The sequence below is a fragment of the Stegodyphus dumicola genome, chromosome 2 (assembly GCF_044657685.1).
Source record: "Stegodyphus dumicola isolate Sdum_Otavi_A_Nest chromosome 2, ASM4465768v1".
NCBI classification, from domain to species: Eukaryota; Metazoa; Arthropoda; class Arachnida; order Araneae; family Eresidae; genus Stegodyphus; species Stegodyphus dumicola.
Window position 1 is genome coordinate 20,838,923 of NC_140769.1, and position 26,470 is coordinate 20,865,392.

At 35.0% G+C, this 26,470-nt stretch overlaps 1 protein-coding gene across 1 annotated transcript in view; it reads right to left on the bottom strand.

Moving 5' to 3' along the window:
- Positions 1-26,165, bottom strand: part of Ssb-c31a (single stranded-binding protein c31A) — a 36,875-nt gene extending 10,710 nt beyond the window's left edge. Inside the window, exons 1-4 of the mRNA XM_085810515.1 lie at positions 26,085-26,165; positions 24,495-24,568; positions 11,867-11,941; positions 1,800-1,905 (exon numbers count right to left, since the gene is read on the bottom strand). Of these exons, the coding sequence (XP_085666641.1) occupies positions 1,800-1,905; positions 11,867-11,941; positions 24,495-24,560 (247 nt within the window). The 5' untranslated portion in view covers positions 24,561-24,568; positions 26,085-26,165. The remainder of the gene's footprint in view (positions 1-1,799; positions 1,906-11,866; positions 11,942-24,494; positions 24,569-26,084) is intronic.
- Positions 26,166-26,470: the final 305 nt, after the last annotated feature.

Consider the following 26,470-nt stretch of genomic DNA (forward strand, 5'->3'; position numbering starts at 1 on the left):
AATACAAATACAGTGAGGAATCACTAATTCAGCACAGTTTTTGATAGCTTTAGGGGGAAAAAAAATTCGAGAATTTATTATAAAATTAAAACACATTCTTTATATATTATGAGCAGTTAATAAAAGATGGAAGATGTAGTTTTTAGTATCCAAGGCACTAAAGAACTGGTGGCACGATAAGGTATACTATCACAGATCCTATTTCACATAAGAAAAAGGAGTAAATCACATGGACTTCAAATCTAGAGAATGAAAGATTAAATTGTATGTTTTTGTCTGCTTTTCAATCCTCTACAGTTAATGCCACTGAGTCTTACTTGACTGGATATCTCATGGTGAGTCCAATAAATATGAACAGAGTAAAATGCTGTGGCATATTTCAAATAAAATTTTGCAGAACTGTTAGAATATTCAAAAAAGTACATATCATTTAGGAAAGGAGAGGGAAAAAATATATATTAAGTCAAACATTATTGAAGCAAGCAGGTATAAAGAGCTTTATGGAGAATAGCATTTAATGAAGGTTGTAAAACATTAGAAAAAAGTTAATTCGTGAAATGGTTCATAAATTTTGGGGAATAATGTATTTGAAATGGAAAATACTAAAGGAATCCAATTATCACAAAATTGTACCAGTCTGCAGGTGGTGCACCTAGTGGATTCCCTGGAGCTGGTGCAGGTAGTACGGGTGGTCCAACTATTAAAGTGGACTAAAAACTGTAAAAAACTTTTTTTTTTTTTTTTTTGTCTCTGCATACGTTTTTCTACTTCAGTATAATGACAATTCTTATACAATTAACCATATTTTTACGAACATTTTAAGGGATGATATTCGACTTATCCTTGATTTTCTACTTCACAGCATGCCTTGCATCATCTATCACGACGCTAATTGGCTCCTTTTCTGGACTGGACTGACCCCGCCTCCTCCAGCTTTACCTGTCATTACAAGAATGCAGCTTCTAACGTTGGATTCACATGGCAATGGTGCCAGTACTTTTTTTCCAGAATTATCTACATCCTTCCATGGAGATAAGTCAGGAAAAAATTTTCAATGTAAGGTTCCGCACGAAACTCATTTATGTGGGAAGTATTGCTCAGGTGATAGAACCCCAGAATAAACACCGTATATCACAGTACTAAAGGAAACTACATAGTCCTAATTTAACAAGGTAGTTAATGTTGTATTTTATTTCCCTTATTTATCAGTTGTAACTGAAAATTATTTACAGCATGGTAAAAAATAAGAATAAAATTAAAAATCAGTTAAAGACATTTGACAAAACATTTATTGATAAAAGAAAAATTTTAATATTCATCACCTGCAGATTTTAATGTTTTTGAAGAGAAAATTTAGCAAAATCTGTTAAAAATAATGAATATATACTTCCACTGTTTTTCCTTCTAAGAATACATGCGAGTAGTATAATAAATAATTGGAAATGCAGAAAATACTGTATAAGTTTAAACATTAAAATCTGGTTAAATGTTAAACAGTAAATTAACACATTAAGTGCTAAAATTACAGTTGGAACACCTGTAACACCTGATTGACCTGTAATACCTGATTAACCTGTAACACCTGATTGACAACTTCAACTCTTGAATTCATAGATGATTATCATGAGGTGCTTTACAGGAACTGAAAAAAATATATTACCCAAACAAGGAAACTGAAAAATGTGTACTACTCATATTCTGATACGATTACAGAAAAAGACAGCCATATATTAAAAAAATAAAAAAGGTAACTGATTTATAATTAACTTTATTATTTAAGTATTAATGTATTAATTTACCTTTTTTCCCTGGTTTCAGTTCACCATCAGCATCATAATATTCTCGTATATCCACCATAACTTTCCCTCGGAATTCTCTGACACTGACATATCGCATCTTTGATAACTAGAAAAAATAGAATTACACTAATATTATGAAAAACACAAACTTGTGTCATAGGAAAAATCTTTTTAGGACAGGATTATGTTGTAAGTATTTAGGGTTTAATCCGTAGTTTTTTTCCCCCCTTCCCATTAATTTCTGTGTATTTTTCGTTCACAGACATATTACAAAATCAACAAAATGCAGAAATATTGCATGAAATACTTATTATAAATAAATAACACAACTTTTAACCAAGTATAATACTGTGTTATTTTCCACATTTTCATCAAATAGCTGCAAAAATATATTTATGAGGCAAAGCCATATGTCACCAGAATAGTTATGTAGCACACTTCTATCCTGAATGACGCGTAGTACTGATGCTATACAGATGTCAAGTTTGTGCAACTCTGATTTTTTTAAGTGAAAACAGATCCCTGCACACAGAGGGAGAATGAAAGTACAAAAAAAAAAAAAAAAAAAAAAAAAAAAAAAAAAGAAGGATTTATTGAATAAGATTAAGTGTTTTGTTACCAATGTTATTTGCTTTTTCAATTTTATTGATTGATTGCTCTTGTACAGAATTCTTAGTACTCGACGACTCTGAAAATCACCATTGCCTTTTGTGCTTTTACCTAGAGAAAAATTAATCATTTGCCAATAACTTTTGCAACTTTTCCATGGAGATGCTGATAACCATAAAGTACCCTAAGTAAAGCTATATTATTAACACTTCTCTGGCATATCATCTTCCCAGATAATTCGTTCTGTACTATCTGAGCCATGATACTTATCGTGATAGTATACCTTATCTTGCCAACAGTTCTTTTGTGCCTTGGATACTAAAAACTACATCTTCCATCTTTTATTAACTTCTCATTATATATAGAGAATGTGTTTTAATTTTATAATAAATTCTCAAATTCTTTTTTTTTTTTTTCCCCTAAAGCTATCAAAAACTGTGCTGAATTAGTGATTCCTCACTGTATTTGTATTTTATACATCCAAAGAGCTAAGGGTTTGGTTCTTTATTATTATTCTGAAATCACCATACCACTTTCACTCCTTCAATATGTGTAGAGGAACTTTGACTCCTTCAGATTATGTTGTGTGTATTTTTCTATATTGTTGCAGCATGTCCAGTGACTTACTAATTTTTTCAAGTGTATCCCAGTCCATATTATGTTTTTACAAAATTTCTACATGAAATGTTACATTTGCCGTACGTTTCATGCTATTTGGAAAAAAAAAAAAAAAAAAAAAAAAAAGATGTAATTGAAAGCTTCTTTTAATTGATGAATCAATAAAATATCTGGATTTATTTGAAGAAGAGCTTGTTGATGACATCAACTCAAATAGAAAAAGCAGCTGTAAACTTGGCAACTGTGTTTCAGATTCAAGCACCAAAGATGAAAGAAAAATGTTGAAGAAATTGCAGAGGGATAAGAAGCAAATATAGGGTCACTTCAGCGTGCCTAAGAATTGAATACTGCTACTGACAGAATAGAAAGTAACATCGGTGATTCTCAAACAGCTTCAACATCATTCGAATGGCATTAAATTGGTGCAAAGTACATGCCAACTAATGTTATCATTTTTCAGGTCAGCAGTGCCATAATACATCTGAAATGTCCAGACCTCTGGGCATCTTTGCGATGAATAGATTTTTTTTTTTGTTCGTTTGAAACTAAAAGCAATTATGCAAAAGATTGTATCAGAAAGCAAAAAGGTATCCAGACGCCAAACCAAAAAGTCGCATACATTGTTGGAAAACAACTGACGTGGTTGAAATAGAGCATACTGGCTCTGTTACCAATAGAAAGACCATATTCAGAAATGTATGCATGTAGGTACACTGCGCCAAAAAAAGGGGGGGACAGTTCTATATCTCGTGTTCTACTCGGCCGACTGACAAAATTCAAATTGCGTTTTTCATTTCTCGAAAGTGCAACTTAGGATATGTATTAGATTTATATATAGCATTGTTCTAATATAGGTATTCTGACACAAAATCAGACTTTTTCTGAAATAACATACCAATTTTTTTCCATATTTTGATTCTACGATTAAAAATTATGCCAAACTGCCAAGTTTTGCAAAAATCGCACGAGTAGTTTTTAAAAAATTAGCTCTCAAAATTTTATCTCCTCAATGTTAATTGAATTTGGTATATATTTATTAACACCTCTTTTTTATTAAACTTATTTGATTCTTCCTTTCACATTTCAAAATTTAGGTTCATTCCAAATAAAATTCATCTATTTTTTATGATTTACTTTTAAAATTTGTATTTTAAAATAATTTTTATAAATTTTTCAAAAATATTTTTACCATCATCTTACAGTAGATGTATTTCTAAGCATACCTGCAAAAAATTACAGCTTTTTATTCAAAATTTCCAAAGATATACATGAATTTACATACTGGCACGTTTTCAAATTTGGCATATTTGTTTAAAGAGATAATAACATCAAATGTGGTTTAGGCATTTTGTCAAAATTATTTGAAAGTAGGAACGATGTGACTTTTTTGCCGATCATGCACAATGTAAAAAGGTAGGAGCGATGTGAATTTTTTTTCTGCTTCTGCACAATGGAAGGTAAAGGACAATTAGGTTGCCATATATTAAGAAGTTCGCCAAGTGAATTATTCTTGATGCAAACTGAAAAAAGAAGGGGCCATGATAAATTTTTGAATTTCTCCATAAATTTCGCACCTAATTTAATGTTTAAAGCTAATATTTAGGCATAATTTTTTAGGCATCTATTTGAGTCATAGAATCGAAATATAGGAAAAAAAATTAATGTTATTTTAGAAAAAGTCCAATTTTGTGTCAAAACACCTATGTTAGAACAATGCTATATATAAATGTTATATAGCATAAGCGCACTTTCGAGACATGAAAAACGCAATTTGAATTTTGTCAATCAGCACAGTAAAACGGGAGATATAGAACTGTACCCCCCTTTTTTTTTGTATGCAGTGTACATATGTATGTGCATATACACTGAAGTTACAAAAGTCATGGGATACCTCCTAATATTTTGTCGGTCCTCCTTTTGCCCAGCGAAGTGCAGCAACTCGACGTGGCATGGACTCAACAAGTCGTTGGAAGTCCTCTGCAGGAATATTGAGCCATGCTGCCTCTATAGACGTCCATAATTGTGAAAGTGTTGACGGTGCAGGTTTTGGGCACGAACTGACCTCTCGATGATGTCCCATAAATGTTCGATGGGATTCATGTCAGGCAATCTGGGTGGCCAGATCATTCGCTGGAATTGTCCAGAATGTTCTTCTAACCAATCGCGAACAATTGTGGCCCGGTGACATGGCGCATTGTCATCTATAAAAATCCCATCGTTGTTTGAGTACGTGAAGTCCATGAATGGCTGTAAGTGATCTCCCAAGTAGCTGAAGGTATCCATTTCCAGTCAATGATCGGTTCAGTTGCACCAGAGGACCAAGTCTATGCCATGTAAAAACAGCCCAGACCATTATGGAACCACCACCAATTTGAACAGTGCCTTGTTGACAACTTGGGTCCACCACGACTTCGTGGTGTCTCCGCCACATTCGAACCCTACCATCAGCTCTTATCAACTGAAATCGTGACTAATCTGACCAAACCACAGTTTTCCATTCGTGTAGGGACCAACCGATATGCTCACGAGAGTCGCTGCATGCGATGTCGTGCTGTCAGTAAAGGCACTCGAGTCGGTCTTCTGCTGGCATAGCCCAAGGAAGACAAACTTCGCCGCACTGTCCTATCGGACACGTCCCACATTCATTTCTGCGGTTATTTGACACAGTGTTGCTTGTTTGTGAACATTGACAACTCTACGCAGACGTCGCTGGTCTCGGTCAATAAGTGCAGGTAGTCGGCCACTGCGCTGTCTATGGTGGGATGTTACGCCTGACACTGTGATACGCTCGGCACACTCTTGACACTGTGGATCTCGGAATGTTGAATTCCCTAACAATATCCGAAATGAAATGACCCATGCATCTAGCTTCGACTACCATTCAGCATTCAAAGTCTGTTAATTCTCGTCGTGCAGCCATAATCACGTCAAAGCCTCTTCACATGAATAACTTGAACACAAATGAAAGCCCTGCCAAAGCACTTCGCGTTTATACATTTTCTACGTGATACTACTTCCATCTGTATATTTGCATATTGCTATCCCATGACTTTTGTCACTTCAGTGTATATATACTTACACAAGTGCATGCATGCATTTCGGAATCCGGTCCTGATAACAGAAGAGTATCAAATGAAGAAATCTCGTTTTTAAGATTGTTGAACAGATTCAATATTAGCAGCACTGATTTAGTGACACAATGGCAAAAGACTGGTTCGAACCCTTACACTAAAGTTTTGGCAGTTTAACCAATAGTAGATGCCAATAGGAATAGGTTTAGGTAAATTCTAAACTTGGGCAAAAAATATTTATGATTTTTATTTTATTATTTTTTATGCTTTTACACCATTACAAGGATAATTATTGTTGTAAAAAGAGGCATGTAAAAAGAGGTATTTAATTAAAGTAAAATAAATTTTTAAAGGAATCTACATTTTAACTTTAGTGAAAGAGGGATAACTCACAGCACAAAGAGTAAGATGAAAGCCGTGATGAATGTGTTAACAAAAATATCGTATTTTATACTTTGCTTCTTTGTTGGATTTTGTCTCAACGGAAAATACAATTTTCCTTACCCCCCCCCCCAAAAATCCATGGTCTGCATCACTTCTGCTCTGCACACAGTAAAATGTTTCAATGTTTAAACATAACATTTTTACAAATCTTTGCACAAGGCATCATATGTACAGCTTCAAAACTTTTCCCACATGATATATGTGTATACTGTTAATATAACCTAAAAGTTATTAATGTAATAAAATGATGGTTTGGAGAATTATAGATGCAAGAATAACATTATTCATACAGTATTATATTTGGGATAAAAAAAAACAGTATACAAAAGAACATACATATACAGAAAAATTTGAATACTACTACTGTATTACTGCTGTTATGACAAAATTGTCATCCAAGTTTCAAATTGCTTAAAATGCTATCCATATCTTAAAAAAATTAAAATATTTTGGTTTTAAAATCATAAAAATATAAGTTGTGTTAAATTTTATAACGTCTAACCACACCATTATCTTTTGTTATTTTCCTAATTGACTCATTCTTTCATCCACTAGCTGGATTTCAATCAATACCTGCATCAATTTGAGATATCTCATGCCTTCCTTTTACCCGACTCTTGCATATAATGAAACAAATTAGTGTTGACCTCTTTCTCGATTATTCAGTCAAGAGGTATGTCACAGTTATTAAAATGCTTCATACCAAGTCTTCTAAAATAAGACCATTGAGTTAAAAAGCAACACACTAATAAAACAACATTACAATGACAACACATAGGTTCACTTTCATCTTTTAAAAGATGATTATGGGTAACGCAATAGTGACCAATTCTAAGGCGAGTTAAAATTACCTCCTCACTCCAGTTTCTATCAGCCTTCCAATATTCGACTTTATTCTTGATGCTTTGTAACTTGTTGCTTACTTGAAGGTTCCAAAAGTGCTGCCATTTATCTAAGATCTTGTTCTTGATGGTCATGTTGATATCTCTAACTGGAAGAAACTTAGCGAAAAACCCCACTGCAGATTTTGCAGTAACGTCTGCCAGTTCATTCCCCTTAATGCTTATATGACCAGGGACCCAGCAGTAAAGAATTCGATATTCACAAACAGATAAATTCTACTGCAGTCTTAAAATTTCAACAATTAGAGGATTGTGGGTATCAGAAAATGCCTCTAAAGCTTTAAGTGCACTATATGAGTCAAAGTAAATGATAAACTTTTTCTGAATTTGCTTTGATATTTATAAAAGGGCATAGTAGACAGCAGTCAGCTCTGAAGTAAACACCAAGCAAGCCTCATGCAGCTGCAATCCTTCCTTATGGTTTCCCATTACAAAAGATGCTCCAACATGATTGGCTACTTTTGAGCCATCAGTATATAGGAATGTAAACACTGTATCAAAACTGTGCTCAAGAAAAAGCTGTTTGTAGATGTCACTCGTATTGCTTTTATTCAAATGATGGAAAATATCAAACAGCTGGATTTGTGTATTTTCCCAAGGCGCGATATCAAAGTCACTGTCTGGGTATTCAAGTTAGTTAAAAGATGTTCTTCAAGCAGTGGCTGAAACTCCTAGGAGGAAAGGAGGCCCGCAAGATTGCCGTGCTTCAAACAAGTGAACGAGCAAGACGTTGTTCAAAGTGGTGTTCCCAGGATGCCCCGGTTATGATAGTACATTAAAAGTTGGAAGACACAACTGCTCATGCCTTAAATGGAGAGATGGTTCAAATGCGTCAACATACAAACTTTGCACAGTACGCATCCTAAATGCTCCAGAACATATCCAAAGAGCCTGGTAATGAATAGTTTCAATAATACAGAGGGCTGTGCCGAACCATAAACCACTGAGCCATAGTCTAATTTAGAGCGAATGAGTGCCCTATAAATATGCAGTAGCGATTCTCGATCTGCACCCCAAGAGGTGTTCGCCAAGACGTTGGGAAGATTAAGAGTTTTGGAGCACTTTTTCCTCAAATGCAGGACATGTGGCACAAATGACAGATTTCGGTCGAAAATAACTCCTAAAAATTTCATTTCAGATGCCACTGGTATTAATTAGTGAGCCTTCAAGATAAAGCTCAGGACAGAGATTTTGTTTCCTACAAAAGTGCATACAAACAGTCTTCTGTTTCGGAGGGAAAAAAAAAAAAAAAAAAATTCTTACACCATGTCTGAATCCTGTTCAGAGCGATTTGCACCCGTCTCTCCACATATCTCATATCTGCACTCTGATAGCTTGTTTGCAAGTCATCAACATACAATGAACCTGAGACTGTAGGTGGAAGTTCCTTTAAAACAGAATTTATTTTCAAACTGAACAAGGTAATGCTTAAAACGCACCCTTGAGGCACATCCTCTTCCTGTTCGAAATTGTCTGACAAAACAGAGCCAATCCTTACTTGAAAGGATTGACTTACATTTTTATTTTCCAGTTGGTCGTTCTTAGTTTCTTTATTATTGGGTTTTTTAGCTATTATCCTGATATTATGGACTGGCTGATTATTCTGTCCACGTATTGTCGTTTGTGTCTCTATGGACTTAACAAATTTTACAACATTCGTGTATGACTTTTTGCCCGGCTACAATTCTTCTTGCCTCTGAATATGAAATACAGTCAAAAGTCGTTAATCCGGACTCGTCGGGACTTCGGCGATTCCGGATTATCTCGTAAGATGGCAAGTTTAAATCTCGTAAGATTAAGTTTAAATCTCGTAAGATGGCATGCAGAAATTCTAAAATTAAAAATATGAAACCGTAATTTATGAAATAAAGAACAATTATGATCTAAAGGGTATCAAAATTTGCAAAAAGAAAAAGCTTAATATTTATTTGTTTACTTTATTAAACATTTCTTTCAATGTAAGTTGTTTAAGTTTTGCTTCGTTTCGTGTGATAATACTTTCTCTTTAATTCTATTAAACAGACATAATTTCTTGTTCAGTTACAAAGTTCCGCCATTCAAGTCCTATAATTGCTGTGTCAAGAACACCGACTAATTTGTCAATCGAAATTTTTTTGTTTTCAATAACCTCTGTCACGTTTCTTCGCTATCGGAAGCGAATTATAATGACGAGGAACTTGTTTTAAATCATATCAAAGACGGAGCATATCGAGATGAAATACTACATTTGGTAAGGAATTATAAGCCAAATAAAATAAAAACACCTGCGCTGAAGATAAGGATAGTGCTGACAAATCAACTTCCAATTCATTACGCGCCCGCCGCCGAGCAGCGTGAAATTGATAAACAGATTTCGGATTTCAAAACATACTTTCGCTTTAGATCCTTTACATATTAACAAATATATATCGGAAATTCTATTTGATATAATCGAAAGTTTAAACTTACCTTTATAAAATTGCTCTTACAGTCTGCAAAAAATAATAAGCCGGATGCAATTCGAAAATTAAGGAACAACGCAATCATCAACATTAATTGAAATAGATAATTAGATAATTTTAGCTTATACGTCCATTATACATAAAATGCGCACGCTAAAACGTATTCTGCACTTGCGCACACTCATATGCGCAGTCGTAAAAGGTCTTACGCGCACGCGTGAACGCCTCTGCGCATGTGTCAACGCGGCGCATGCGCAGAAAGTTTTTAGTTTTGATGTCCGGATTATAGATCATTCCGAATTAACGACTTTTGACTGTATTTTTTGTAACCTTGACAATTTGGACGTCTTTTTCAGATTTCCATTTTGGGCAAAGTCATGAGAATACAGTGTGCTCCACTTTACAGTTTGCGCATAGTGGCGAGGCATTGCAGTTTACGCTGTTGTGACCTTCCACAGAGCAGCATGCACATGTGACTTTGCCACGACAGGAGATTTTCGAATGGCCAAATCGTTAGCACTGAAAGCAGCTTAGGGGATTTGGTACGTAAGGTCTTACAGGGCAGGATAAGTACCCAGACTTAATACTTTTAGGCAGATCGGGCCACTTGAAGGACAGGATTATATGTTTTGTATCATCAACTGACCTTTGCGCACCTCGATTCGCCTGGCAGCACACACATTCTGGTTAGAGAACTCGGAGACTATTTCCTCTTCTGAAACGAAAAGAAGGCTGATCTCTGAGATAATGCCTAGAGAAAAATTGAGTGTTTTATAAGGTGACACATTAATATTGGTTTGACCAAGTTTGTTCAATTCAAGAAGTGCAGCAAACTGAGCAGAAGAAACAGTTTGAACTAGAAGATCTCCAGAGCACAGCCACTTGATATTCTTTGGCTCTCTGATGCAAGATTGAACATATTTTTGAATTAAAAATGGAGACAGCTTTTGGAGATTGCCTGTAGAGTTGTTAATGACCAGAAAAGTAGGTAGACTTATTGAATTTACATCAAGATTGGCATTATCACTTGTTTTGACTTTTTAGAGGCATAATTGTGTTCATTTGAAGTATGCAAATTTGATTGAGCAATAGTTGAAAGAAATAAAGATTCGGGTCCAACTGCCCCACCCACCATGGAGCCCAATAAGGGAACACTCCTGAGTTAGGGCTAGCTAGACCTATACGCAAACTGAAGCCTTGCAGCCGGCTTTCCCAAAAACAGGTACTCCTGAGAGCTTATCCCCAAGCCATTGACACAAGGGCTAGTGACCAGCGAATTGACAATGAGGATGACAAGGTGAGACCCATTTAGCTCAAGCGGAGGCCAACGCAGTGTGTTGGGGGCAGTACCTCACCCCTCAACTACCAGGACCCTCCTTTCCAACGACACGAGTCTCTACACACTGCAAACACGTGGCAGTTTTCTCGCCACTCAAAAACTAGAGACAAAGGCTGCTCCAGTCTCTCATGATGAGCCCCAACCTCTGAAGAGGTAAAACCATAAGGGAGAATGGAAGGAAAAAAGCTTCATCTCAGAGGAGACAGAAAAGAAGATAGATCACTGGGGCTCCAGGATCGTGACACCCGTCTCAACAAGAAGATGATCCCGTGAGGGGCTAGGGTACCTCGGAATTGCCACACCCGTACTTACAAAAGTGAGCCCCTGAGAGATATGGAAGTTTTCAAACTTAATGTACCTATAATGACACCCTTTGTCATAAAGGGAGAAAGAGAGATGTAACATTATCTAGGGATAGAATTTGGAATCCACAAAAACTGTTACATTTACACATTGGGTAGAAATACAATAAAGAATTATGCCACTAATTATTGTCGAAATATTTTATGAATACAGAAAAACCTTTCACTAAATTAGTGAATTGGATTTTTCTCAGAAAATAAACGACAATTACTATGCGACAGCATTATAAATATTGCTACAATTTAAATTATATTAGCAACATCAAAATTAACATAATTACTTTGAACATATTTGAATCTTCATTAGAACTGCTCGATGGTTTTTCATTTTTGCTTTTTTTTGGAGGAGGATTCACCTAGAAAAAACAAATGTATTTCATTATTAATTATAACATGCATAAAGTTTGCTAGGCTGTTAAAAAATTTTAATTACCTTTTAATCAAAGTAACTGATCTATACTTGAAATAAGCATATTACTTTCCTGTTGCAACTGTATACGATTACTTACATTGAGGCTTAGTAATATTTTAATGCTGTACTTTGTAAGATATTCAAAGAAATATATACTACCACATCCCCCTTAGCAAATTATTCAGAAACAGTCCCCCAAAAGAGAATACACTCTCCTAACCCTGAGTGCCATGTTCATTTTTATCTGGTCATGAGATTTTTTGTCACTTGGTGTACATTTGTTTATAATTTAAAATATTTCACATTCTTACTTTATCATCTTGATAAATAGAAGTTTGTGAAAAACTAGCATAAAGTAAGTAATTATACAAATTTAGCTAATAAATTGTTTAAATACAGGTCTTTATAAGCAGATTCAGAAAGCCATGCTATTCGGAGAGTTAAATTAACATATTTTTACTACTCTCTTATATTAATGGAAATTTTAAACATTATATTAATGAATTTAAATTGGCGAAACAAGCTTCAAACATAAGAAATGGCAAATTATGAGACGAAAGAAATGCCAAATTATGATTTTTAGGTAATAAAATTAATAATGAGGAAATAAAATTAAAGCAAAACTGTTACACTGAAGAGAATCCTACGCTACTTTTCCATTTTGCTGGAGCAGGTGATAAAGTCGCCAAAATTGGTACAATCAATGCCAAAAGGAATATCCATGGCTAGATGGGAGATTATGGTCCAGTTGCCAAGTGAAGCGAAATTATGCCAAATCTGGTAACCTCTTGGCTTAAATACGAATCAATGCTTTCCGATCATTTATTGCTCATTTACTGCTTATTACAGTTTCTTAAATTTCGTGATGAAATGCTTTACTCCATTTTGCTACTGTCTTAAAAATGGTATATGATATTATAAAAACTTTTAATATTGTTGATCCTATAAAATACATATTATATATAATATGCACCACAATATTAACTTTAAATATTGTGGTGCAGAATTGCCCACTTATTTGTTTGGCGCTTTTTACAAGAGTAAGAAGAATTTGCTTTTTACCAATTTTCTTTGACGTTTTAAGTGAAAATAAGTCGATGTGTACAAGGATAAAGGATAAAGGGAGTGCACACTGTCATTTTTGTGCAATTTTAGGATGCTTTTTAAGTGAAAAGTCGATGTGTACATGGATACCGAGTTAGACCTATTGCCGTATGACCGGGATATTGGTAGTAGATACTCGGTAGCTATTATACTCGATATCCATGTACATGGGCACCTAGTATGTATACATGAATACCGAGTATTATCAAGAGTATATGCAAGTCTTGTACATGGGCACCTAGTATGTATACATGAATACCGAGTATTATCAAGAATATATGCAAGTCTTAAAAAAGCACCAAGCAGTGGATGATTTTGCACTTCCCCCTTTTTCGTTGTTTTACTACTTAAAGTCCTATTTTAGATACTTTTGCATGTTTACAGGTTGCTTAGATATTTTTGCATGTTTACAAAATTAAAATTCACAAGCATCTAATATGGCGATATGATAAGTTAGCGATTTTCTAAAATGTGCGAAAACAACTGATTTGGCGACTTGGCAATTTTTGAAAATGTGCCAAACTGGACCATAATATCCAGTTATACCAATATCCTTGCTGGTAACCTTTTACGCCTCATTTTTATAATAAGTCGCAGCCATTTCTTATCAGATTGATTGTTTCTTTCAAAACTGGCATACAATTACATAGAATTTTTACCAGACAGTTCAATTTTATGCCATAAGGCCATTTGTGGTAATTAAGTCATTTAGGATGCAATCACACCGCTCATCTGAAGGCAAAGTCAAGGGTTAAATTCATCAATTCTAATGAAAATGCACTAGCGAAGTAAAGCACTGCAGTTTTACATAATTTCTGAGTAAGCTATTCACACGAACTGAAATAATTCTTGCATCTTGGTCACGTGAGATGAGATCACTTGGGGCACGTGATATGAGCCGGCAAATCAGGATGTTGTACTACGAAAGCATAGTAAATTCTTAAATTAATGTCTTTTTACAAATTTATTATCTTTATTTATTGGCTTTTTTACAAAATTTTAAATGACATTAAAATGTTTATACCATCAAAATAAATACTTAGAACTAACATTTGTCGACATTTTTCACGTGCATACTGTGTGTTGTCGCCAATAAAGTTTGCTTGGCAAGATTTGCGTCGGTGAACTAGAAAAGTACCAATCCAACTTATATTGTGAACGGTTAGCTATGGAGTATGGTGCTCTTATTCTTCATTGTTTAGTGTACTAGCTATGTAGAGTGAAACTTCTCAAAAGATTTTTTTAAATGAAATACAGTCAAAAGTCTTTAATCCGGACTCGTCGGGACTTCGGCAATTCCGGATCATAGATCATCAGTTTAAATCTGGTAAGATGGCATGCAGAAATTATAAAATTAAAAATATGAAACCGTAATTTATAAAATAATGAGCAATTATGATCTAAAGGGTATCAAAATTTACGGGGAAAAAAAAAAAAAAGCTTAATATTTATTTGTTTACTTTATTAAACATTTCTTTCAACGCGCGCATGCGTAAAGCATACCTTACGCATAGCCGAAATTAGAAAATTGCAACCAGAAAACTATTTGATTTGTATTCGTGATATTTATAATGACGAGGAATTTGATTTAAATCATGTAAAAGACGGAGTACATCAAGATTAGATACTACATTTAGTAAGGAATTATAAGTTGAATAAAATAAAAACATCTGCCCTGAAGATAAGGATAGTGCTGACAGATCAACTTCCAGTTCATTGCGCATCGCGTCCCCCCTCCCCCCGCGCAGAGCAGCGTGAAATTGATAAACAGATTTCGGAACGGTTAGATAAACAAAGGATATGCCTTTATCTATTTTTTGTAGCAATTCGTTTTTTGTTTGATGGACATCGAAACATACTTTCGTTTTCTAGATCCTTTGGGAGCTCCAGCATCGGAAATTCTATTTGACATAATCGAAAGTTCAAGCTTACTTTTATAAAATTGCTCTTACAGTCTGCAAAAAATAATAAGCCGGATCCAATTCGAAGATTAAGGAACAACACAATCATCAACATTAACTGAAATAGATAATTAGATAATTTTAGCTTATACCGTCCGTTATATATTAAACGCGCACACGAAAACGTATTCTGCTGATGCTAAAGCAAAGTTTAAAAAATTAAACATTTAGCAATAGTAGCAATAAAAGCTCCCTGAGATAATATGTTGTGCAGACATTGAAGACAATAAAAGGTTTCGAACTTAACCAATTTATTAACAATATAATAAAGAATAAAAACACAGAAAATAAATTTAAACAATATCAGAGTCTTGGGAAAAATATAATATAACCATCATTCATCAAATAATATTTTTACCTGGTCTCCAAAAACACTGGCATTCAATACAAACAAAAATGTCCTAAGCAGTAATTATGCGGCCTAAAAATGAAGTTGGCTACACATTCAAAAAGTCCATGATCAACGGTCGAGAAAACACCTGAAATTTAAATCAAGTTCTTGAAAGCACTCAAAACCGGCCTAACTCCGTTTGCATCAGTTGAACACGAGGAATCGCTGCTCATGTATTTTAAATGCCGCCTTCATTGAAGAACATGGATGCCGCCCACGGCAGTCACTCATATGGTAGCCTCTGGAACCAAGGAACTTATTATGGAACAATCATCTTGTGGACAGGAACCAAGGAACTTTATTCAGGAACAGTCATCCTGTGGATAGGAACCAAGGAACTTGATTCACCGGACTGCACGCATCCTTCTGAAGGGGCTGGAAACCGCACACCCAAGTGCCAGGAAAGCAGGAACTAGAAGGGTTGAGCCAGAGCGACGCGAGATACTTATAGCAGAAGTAGACATGCCGTCATCTCATGGCAACCAATCAGCTATCGGCACGAATCAGCTTTCCAGATGACGTAACATCACGTTTCGTTTTTGCATCTCAATTAGGCTGAAACAGTCCATTCTCAACGCAAACAGTGGCAGTAAGAAAAAGAAGTAGAAATAACTAATATATTACTTTAAAATAAGAACTAAACTAAAACATTTCAAGGAGGAGAGGTGATGCAGTAAAAGGTTTACAATAAGTTACATTTTCCAACAATATATACACTGCTGGCCACCGTAAATGCAAATAACATGAAATTTACAACGTGCATTAGCGGAAGTGAGATATGCAAATGATTAGAATTTCAGCGCAGACGCACATCCCGTGCACCTATGGAGCCACTTCAAAGCGCTATTTAAGGCTCGGAGTTTTCGACGATTTCAAGTTCGGCAATTGTGATTTTATACACATCCGTACGAGTGCCGTCTGGCCTTGGAACAGGTTTACGAAGCCAAGTTACTTGTCTCAATGTAGATTGAGTGTCAGTGCCAATTGTAGAAGAAGGTACATTGGTATCGGTTCTTTCCTCTATTTCAGGAAAATAGCTAACTGGAGTATCAGTAGATTGGAACTCTACCCTTTCTTCAGATTCCAAATCAGGAAGGGTGCCCAGTGAAACTCCACTGCCACTTTTCTGCATTCCAATTGACTCTTTAAAAGTAGCATTTAGGGTTTCTACTACCTTTTGCTCATTTTCCAACCAAATCTTGTACCCTTTTGTTCGTACACGGTACCCAATCAATCAGCCCTTTGTTGCCTTTGGATCAAGCTTGGAATTTCTTTTAGCCTTTGGAATTCCCACATAGGCAATCGTTCCAAATGCCTTAAGGTGACGTACTGATGGTTTCCGCTTAGTGTACAATTCGAATGGGGTTCTATCTTGGCCCTTATGACAAATTCTATTAAATGAATATGCAAAATACATTACTGCATCTGACCAAAATTCGGAACTCATTCCACTATCATGTAAGATTGCACATACATTGTTGAGAGCTGTTTGATTAAATCTCTCACAAACTCCATGCTGTTCTGGAGTATATACATCTGTAAATTCGTGCTTTACAGCATTTTTATTACAATATGGCCTGAATTATCATTATCATATTCTCGCCCATTGTCAGTCCTAAAGTATTTTAACCTAAGGTTCAAAGATCTTTTCGCACGTGCTATATGCCTTTCAAATACTTCAAACACCTGACTTTTCTCCACAATGGGGTACACTACCACATAAAGAGAATATTCGTCAATAAAGGAAATGAAATAACGTTCACTATTCCTACCTGGAATGTTAATAGGTCCCCATACATCAGAAAAAAACCTTTCAAGTGGCCTCTTTACTTGAATACCTTCTAAGGGTCTATAGGAGATTCGTCTTTGCTTATTGATTTGGCAATGTTCACAAAACAAATTAGGTGAGTGCTTTAACACAGGAAGACCTCGAACTGAATGTCTCTTACTAGTCCTGACAATAGCACCATAATTTATATGACCAAACCGACCATGCCATAATTCACTATTGTTATGCTGAACTGTGGATGCCTCAAATTTTACAGATTTGCCCCCTTTTTCACTATTTTCGGGAATACATGATAGTTACTTCCTATCAACTTAGCCTTGTACAAAGTTTCATTTTCATCATCAGTAACTTTAATTAGCCCATTTTTACCATAAAATCTTGCTCCATTGATATCCACCCTAGGTCCAGATATTAAATTTCGTCTCAGTTCAGGTGAGTATAACACATCTTTAAACAAAATAACCGTATCCCCAAATTTCATTTTAACAGTACTGAATAAACTTATTTTTCTTAAAGGTTATTTTTTATCGACGAACCAGCTTCACTGCTTCGTTTTTAATTATTTTATTTAGAAAAACATCATATACAAATATTTACAGTGAAGCAAATACAATTTAATTGTGAGCTTCGGTTACAAGTAATTGCTCACGTCAGACCGGTTAGATTTCTTCTTTAGCTCTGCTGCCTCAATCGTAGGAGGCAATGATTTGGCGAGATTCGTTGGCGTAAAAATGCGCCAACATCCCGTCCGGCCTTGCTATGTTCACATGCAAGAACTTAACATAAATTTAATTGTGAAATACTAATATTAAAGTTTCAGTTATTCATCTAAACAAGTATAAAATATGTATAGAAAAATATAAAATACGTAAAAAAACATGAAAACTTGTAAACAAGAATACAAAATTATTGAGAAAAATAATTTTCAATATAATTACTAACAACTGAGTAACATACACAACTTGCTAAACTTCAATGGGCAATACAGCTATTTTATTAATTGTCCTTTTAAAGTCCCCTGTTTTGGTACGAACTTTTACAACACGGACATTTCCATCAGAACCGTGGTACAATGATGTTATTCGCCCTAAAGCCAATTGTTAATTGGCAGAAAATCTTCTTTAATCAAAACCATTTGGCCGATCATCAGATAATTTTTTTCAACCATCCATTTTGATCTTGATTGTAAAGTATTCAAGTAATCAGACTTCCATCTTTTCCAAATAAGTTGTATAGCTTTTGTAGTTTTTTGCCGACGACTTGAGCAGTTTTCCTTTAAATCCGTTAAAAACGGCTCAGAAATTGCTGTTATAGGTCGCCCTATCAAGAAATGACCTGGCGTCAGAACTTCGAAACTTTCTGAATCACTAGAAAGAGGAGTAAGTGGTCGCGAATTTAATATTCCTTCTATCTGAATGACAATCGTTTCGAATTCTTCGCAAGTGAAATGAAAATTGCCAATCGTACGTTTAAGATGGTACTTCACCGATTTTATCCCAGCTTCCCAAAGTCCACCGAAGTGAGGCAATTTGGGTGAAATAAAATTCCAATCTATATTTTCTTGCGAAAAATAATTAGCTAATTCTTTGTCTGGGGAATTAATGAGCTTATAAAATTTTTTCAATTTTGAATTCGCTCCAACAAAGTTAGTAGCATTGTCGGTATAAATTTTGAAACATTTGCCATGTCTACTTGTAAAACGTTTAAGTGTTGCAATTAAAGCATTGGAAGTCAAATCTGTTAGTGTCTCAAGATGGATGGCTTTTGTTGCAAAACATATAAAAATACAAATGTACAATTTATTTAGAATACCTTTACGTTGATTTTTAAATTTCACTAAATAAGAGCCACATAAATCAATACCTGTAATAGAAAATGGAGCTAAAACATTAACTCTTTCACAAGGCAAATTACCCATAATTTGTGAAGAAAAAGAGGGCTTACATTTAAAGCACTTTACACACTGATGTACTGTTTTACGTGCGAGACTACGGCCACCTAAAGGCCAAAATTTCAAGCGCACTGCATTCAGCAGACCTTGTGATCCAACATGAAATAATTTCCTGTGTAAACTTTCAAAATAAATTTTACTTAATCTTGAACCCTTAGGTAAAATAGGAGGATGTCTCTGAGAATATGGCACTGAAGCATTCTTCAACCTTCCTCCTACATGTACTATTCCTTTGTCATCAAAAAACGGAAATAAATTCGAAATATTACTTGGCAGTTACTTTCCTTCAAGGAGAACTCGTTGTTCATGTTTAATCAACACTTCTTCGGCTTCTCTTACCTCCTCCACTGACAGTGGTCCTGTGTTTCTTACCTTATTCCTGCAATTGAAAATAAACCTGAAAATATAATACAAAACATGGTTAATTTTATAATAATTGTTTGAAAGTTCTAAGAGGTCGTCCACAATAAAATGTTGAGAGCTGTCATTTAGCAGGGCTGTCTCTTTATAAGTCTCATCTTCAAAAGGAATTTTCCTTTCTCGCCGCAAAGTTTCTTTTTCGACTTGTTCGATGGTTTCAATCTCAGGAATAAATGGTTACAAGTTCTTGAAACTGTCAGGCTGCATCAAGAATTCTGGACTTGTCCACCATCTAGAATCTGTCACCAAGGAATCAGCATTCATTCCACGTGACAGAAGATCGGCAGGATTTTCTTTACCTGCACAGTGATGCCAAGACTTGGGATCTGTCAAGCTGGTGATTTCGTTGACTCGGTTTGCCACAAACTGCTTCCATTGGGTTTTTGCACCCTTTATCCAAAAAAGTACAATCTTGGAATCTGTCCAATGGTATTCAACAGAAGATCTTTTCAGATTCACGATTCTCTTTACCTTAGAACTAAGACGAGCTGCAACTAGAGCACCCAATAGTTCTAATCTTGGTAAGGTTACACCGTTTAATGGAGCCACATGACTTTTTGAAGTTAGGAGTTACCTTCAAATATATGTCAGCGCCATATGCCTTTTTACTTGCATCGCAAAAACTGTGTATTTCAACAGTATCTTTCTTTGATACAGAATCATTAACCAACTTAGGTATTTTCAAATTTTCTAAGTGAAGTTCAGCACACCACTTCTTCCATTCCTTTTCAATTTCTTTTGGTAAAGGTTCATCCCACTGAATTTTTTCACTCTAGAGATTTTGGATGAGGCATTTAACTCGAATGGTGAAAGGCGAAATTAATCCTAAAGGATCAAATATCTTCCCTATTGCTTGAAGTAAGAAGTGTTTCGTATTTTTGTCCATAGAAAGAAATTCCAAAAGATTTTTAGTATCCATAGTTAAATAATCTTCGTGTGTCTTCCAAGAAAGTCCCAAGATTTTAGTTTGGTGTGCGCCCAAGCTGAGAGTAGCGTCTGCAGGATAGGTATCGATTCTTCATTCTTCCATTGCTCCATTAATTCAGCATTATTGCTAATCCACTTCCTGAGGACCATTCCAGCCTCTTCCATAATTTTCTTGGCATTTTTGGATACTTCAAGTGCTTCTTAAAAATCCTCGCTTCCATAAATGAGATCATCTACATAAAAACACTGGTCTAAAATTTCAACAGTTTTGGGAAAATCTTACTTGTATTTTTTAATATGATGTCTAATAGTAGCTGCTAAAAGGAATGGGCTTGAACTGACCCCGAAATTTACTCGATCGAAACGGTAAGTCTGTAAATTGGGCCTTTTTATCAACACTTCAATCATCACTACTCCAAAGAAAACGAACTGCATCCTTATGTTCATCGGAGAGGCAGATCTGCAGAAAAGCTTGCTTAACATCTGAACAAAATGCAATTTTGTTAAATCTGAAATTGATTAGTAAATCCAAAAGATTTGGATTTAAGTTAACCCCTGGCCACAAGCAGTCATTTAAAGAAAGTTCATTATTTTGATGACTACCCACATCAAAGACGATCCTAGTTTTCGACGTTAAACTACTTTCTTTCCGCACAGCCTGATGAGGCAAATAATATATAGGCCTATTTAAAGCATTTTCCTTTGTATCAGGATTTATGATGCTGATTATGCCTTCTTTTAAATAATCACAAATAATTTCACAGTACTGTTGATGTAACTCAGGATCATGACTAAATCTCCTCCACAAATTCTGAAAACGCTGCAGCGCCAAGGAATAATTATCAGATAAGTACTACATAATACATACTTATACTTATAGATACTTATAGCAGAAGTAGACATGACGTCATCTCACGGCAACCAATCAGCTATCAGCACGAATCGGCTTTCCATATGACGTAACATCACGTTTCGTTTTTGCATCTCAATCAGGCAGAAACAGTCAGTTCTCAACGCAAACAGTAGCAGTAAAAAGAAGTAGAAGTAACTAATATATTACTTTAAAATAAGAACTAAACTAAGTAAACATTTCAAGGAGAGATGATGCAGTAAAAGGTTTACAATAAGTTATACAGTGGATGGACAAAAATATGGAAACACCTTGTGAAATGAATGTTTGAAAAGAAAGATTGATTTTAATGAAATATATAGGTGGCACTGGCGTTTTTGACTACTGACACCACCTATACAACTTCGTAAATGTGCTAAACAGTTCAGTTGTTGTCGGAGTACTGTTATGTGAGGTTGTCATTGCATTATGTCAGAGTTAACAGACTTCGAACGTGGGCAAATTGTTGGAGCACGTATGGTAGGTGCTTCCGTAAGCAAGGTAGCCGAGGTGTTTAGTGTTTCAAGAGGTACTGTATCGAAGATTTATTCCACACATCATCTGCTAAATCACAGCGCGGACGAAAGTGTGTCCTGAGTGATCGTGACAGACGATCATTAAGGGCAATTGTGACGAAAAATAAGAAGACCACAGCTGCAAAAGTTACTGCTGAAATGAATGTTGTGTTACCGAACATTGTGAGTACCAAAACAATTAGAAGGGAGCTTCATAAACAGGGAATTGCTGGCCGTGCTGCAATTGAGAAGCCACTCATCAGTGATGCTAATGCCCGTAACAGGAAAAGGTGGTGTTTAAGTCATAAAGCCTGGACTATAGAGCAGTGGAAGCGAGTAATATGGTCTGACGAGTCTTCTTTCACATTGTTTCCCACTTCTGGCCGAGTTTACGTCTGGAGAACGCCATCTCAAGCCTATAATACAGACTGCTTGTTGCCAAGAGTGAAACATGGCGGGGGTTCTGTTATGGTTTGGGCAGCCATATCATGGTTCTCTGCTAGCCCCCATGATAACTGTGTCAGGGCACATGACTGCCAAGACTGACAAGTGAACATTTTGGCCGATCAAGTTCCTCCCACGGTACAAACTTTGTTCCCCGATGGTGATGGCGTCTTCCAAGACAACAAAGCCCCTGTTCACACAGCTCACATTGTCCAGGACTGGTTTTCTGAGCACGAGGATGAGTTGTCCCATCTCCCCTGGCCACCACAGTCACCAGACCTGAATATTATCGAACCTTTGTGGTCTAAATTGGAATGGAAAGTGCGTTCTCGTTATCCCCCGCCAACATTGTTATCTGAACTTGCCACCGTTTTGCAGGAAGAATGGTATAATATTCCCTTGGCAAACATACAGGAACTGTATTTATCCATTCCGAGAAGACTGCAAGCTGTTTTGGATGCCAACGGGTTTCCTACACCATATTAAGCAAAGAAACATGTTTTTTTAAAGGTGTTTCCATATTTTGTTCCAACCCCTGTATTTTCCAACATCTGCGCTTGCGCAGACGCATATGCGCAGTCCTAAATGTCTTGCGCGCACGTAAAAAACGCCTATGCGCATGTGCAGAAAGATTTTAACTTTGAGGTCCGGATTATAGATCATTCCGGATTATGGGTGTCCGAATTAACGACTTTTGACTGTAGTATCGTGAAAAATGGAGGATGGAATGCATGAGGAAGTTTTGTTTCATGATGGGAAATGGCTTTTTCACTTAGCATTTTTAGTTGCTGTTTCGAGCAATTTCAATTCAAATAATGATATTAATTACATTATAATTTGATTAATAAATTCATAATATAACATTTTATTTGCTGCATACTAGCTATTTCTCCAATTCCTATGGAGCTAGAATTGCCTTTTTTACCGCACAACTTCAGCAAATGTGAAAATCTATATGAAATTATGGTTAGAGTAGATTTTAAGGTACCCCTTGTATTATGGCGAAGTTGTTTCATTTATCATCAAGTTGTTGTTTCATGTATGGTAGCCTGAGTAGTTGAATGTTATGGAAATCCTATTGTGACATAATCGGGTGCAAGATTCTGGGAAATTCTGAATCGTGGGATGTCTTGTAAGTGCTTTTGTGGTGTGTGTTAGTTTTTTTTTAGACAATAGAATGGCTGAACGTAGTATGATTAATTTGAAGTTTCTGTACGATTTGGAAAGAAAGGGGAAAAGAGCGTTAATTAACTGGTGTGTAAATGAAGTTTTAATTCGTAGCCATTATAAGTGTCCTGCATGTAGGAAGGATATGCGTCTAGTCGAACATAAAAACCGTTTAGATGGATTTGAAGAAAGAAAGGTTCAGATGTGGCAATTGCATATATATACAGATTCGAGTTCAGATAATTTTAGGAAGTTTTTGGATGCTGTTAAGGAATTTTGTGTGCCACAGATTAAAGACAAGGAACTTCTAAATAGGATAAGTGGATATTTGCTTTTTGAAGTGCTTAAATGTATAACATGTTTTCCTTTTTTTATGTTATTTTATTGTTTGGTTTAAACTGTAGTTTATTGAGATTATGCATTTTTTGTTTGCTTGTATTGTAGAATTGGGTGCTCCTTTGACTTTTTAAGTGAAAATATATCGATGTGCACATGGACAAAGTAAAGGGAGTGTGCAAGTTTGTGCAATTCTTGGAATTTTTGTTTAAGTGAAAATAGGTCAATGTGTACATGGATAAAGTCAAAAGAGTGCACAATGCTGTTTTTGTGCAATTCAAGGATTTTTTTTTTAAAGTGAAAATAGGTCGATGTGTACATGGATACCGAGTTTGTGCAATTCTTTGTCTTTGTGTAGCGGCAATTTTTGGCGCAAAATTCGCCGGCATGCCAAATAACAAGTCAAAGAATTGCACAAACTCGGTATCCATGTACCACCAAGTTTTGACAGGGGGTACCGTAAAATATACTTTTACCGAAATTATCATATACATCCCAGGCTGTGAAAGTTTCAGAAAATTTTGTAATTTATCTTCCAATTAATGGACAAATTCTGCAATAAAATTAATTATCCTACTTGTAAGAAAAAGTCTTTTTACATACGTCATCTGGTCCAGAATCCGAAGAATCACTATCTGCCAACTGTTTGCGGGATTTTTTGCTTGACATTTTAATACCTAAAAAGAAAGAATTATAGAAGAACAAATAACAACACTCTAAAGAATTACAACATTTAGAAGTAATACTAGGAATTGATATTCCAGAAATGAATTTCTTAGAACAGTATAAAAGATAAGAACTATAACAATAAGAAAAAATTTCTGGTATGAAAATTTTTGTCAGTTGCTAAAAATTTTTACTTTTTTTTAGTACTGGACAAGCCACTTTAAGCATAATCACTACTGATCTTTTAATTATGAGTATATTTAAATAAAATGCAAATAATTTACCTTCATCTGAAATTTGCAGCTTACAGATTTCAGGTATTTACTGTAGAATTCTCCTCATTAATGTTTTTCAGACAAATTTTAAAATATTAAAATTGGAATTCAGAAAGGTAAAATAACAGATTCAATTAAAAACATGAAAACTAATCATAAATGAATACAAAATTGAATCTAAGACTTTTGCACATGCAGAAGTCAACATTCGGGAAGTATAAAAATAACCGCTTTAAAAATTTTTTATTGCTATTTTGTAAACCGATTTGGCTCTAGTGTAGATTGGGAGCCCCTTCGATTAGCAACAATTTTTTAAAAATTTTAGCGATGCAAACTCACTTTTTGTTACCTTGATAGTTTTAACTTTGTTTTCGCTTCCTGATTTTATTTAAATGAAAATACATTGATGTGTACATGGACAAATTTAAGGCAATGCGCAATGCCTAGTTTGTGCAATTCTAGGATTTTTTAAATGAAAACAGATTGATGTGTACATGGACACTAAGTTTGTGGAATTCTTTGACTTGTTATTTTGGTTTTGTGTAGCGGCCATCTTGAAATTGTGCCTTCCTGGCGCTGATCTTGGCGTCAAAAAAGAATCGCTAAAAGACAAGGGGCACCCAATTGTAAACTTTTACCGCAGATTTATATCATTTTGACTGCTAACTCTATTTTTTTAAGCAATATTTTCATTTAATTGAAATATGAACATATCTCCTTTAGAATTCAAATAGTTTACAAGCAGAAAATGAAACTCTTCACTAAACAAGGTAGAAAATGGAATTCAAGTTATACGTCCTGTTTAAAGGTATTGATTTGAAAACAGTTTTACAAAAGAAATCGTTGAAAATGATCCTCATTATTAGATTCACGAGACATCTGAAGGAAAATGGAAGCATTTGAAAATGGTATTATAGTACAATCTCCGTACTTTGCTAGAAATTAAATGAAGGTGAGACAAAATATAAAAAATTCTGCAATTTATAATAAAAAAATGTCTCCATATAAAATCCATAAAAGTCTAAAAATGCAAATTTCCTTGTAATGCACTATAAAATCAAAAGAATTCTTAAATTATACTTCGTGAAGAATACAATGTACAGTTTCTAAAAAAATGAACCATGCTGTTAAAAGGCAGAAACACCATTTTTAAACAACTGATTAACACTAAGGAAACTCTTAAGCCATTATATTACCATACTATTAAACATTATAATAAGTAAAAGATTAATGAGTATAAATAAATTCTCACTGGTTCGAAGAATATTCTATACAGCAACAGAAGCAAACCGCTTTTTCTGACAAGCTGGTTACGGTTAAACCAAAGAACTAATCCTTCTGTTCTTTTTACAAGCGGTTTTAACCAAGGAGGTTATAATTCTAAAAGGTCTATTTCTAACCTCCTTGGTTTTAACCAACACCGGGTGTTGTTGGTGCTTTTCCAACTTTGTGAATTATAAATGCTTTACAAAGATATTTTACCTTATATAGATTGAAACAAACGTTTAGATTATCAGCTGTCAAATTTTAAAGATGTTTGGTTTACATACTATGAAAACTAAATAAAACAGTCTGGTTTATATTAATATAAAATGTAATATATACATTATAAATAAATAAATATATTAAAAGAGTTTG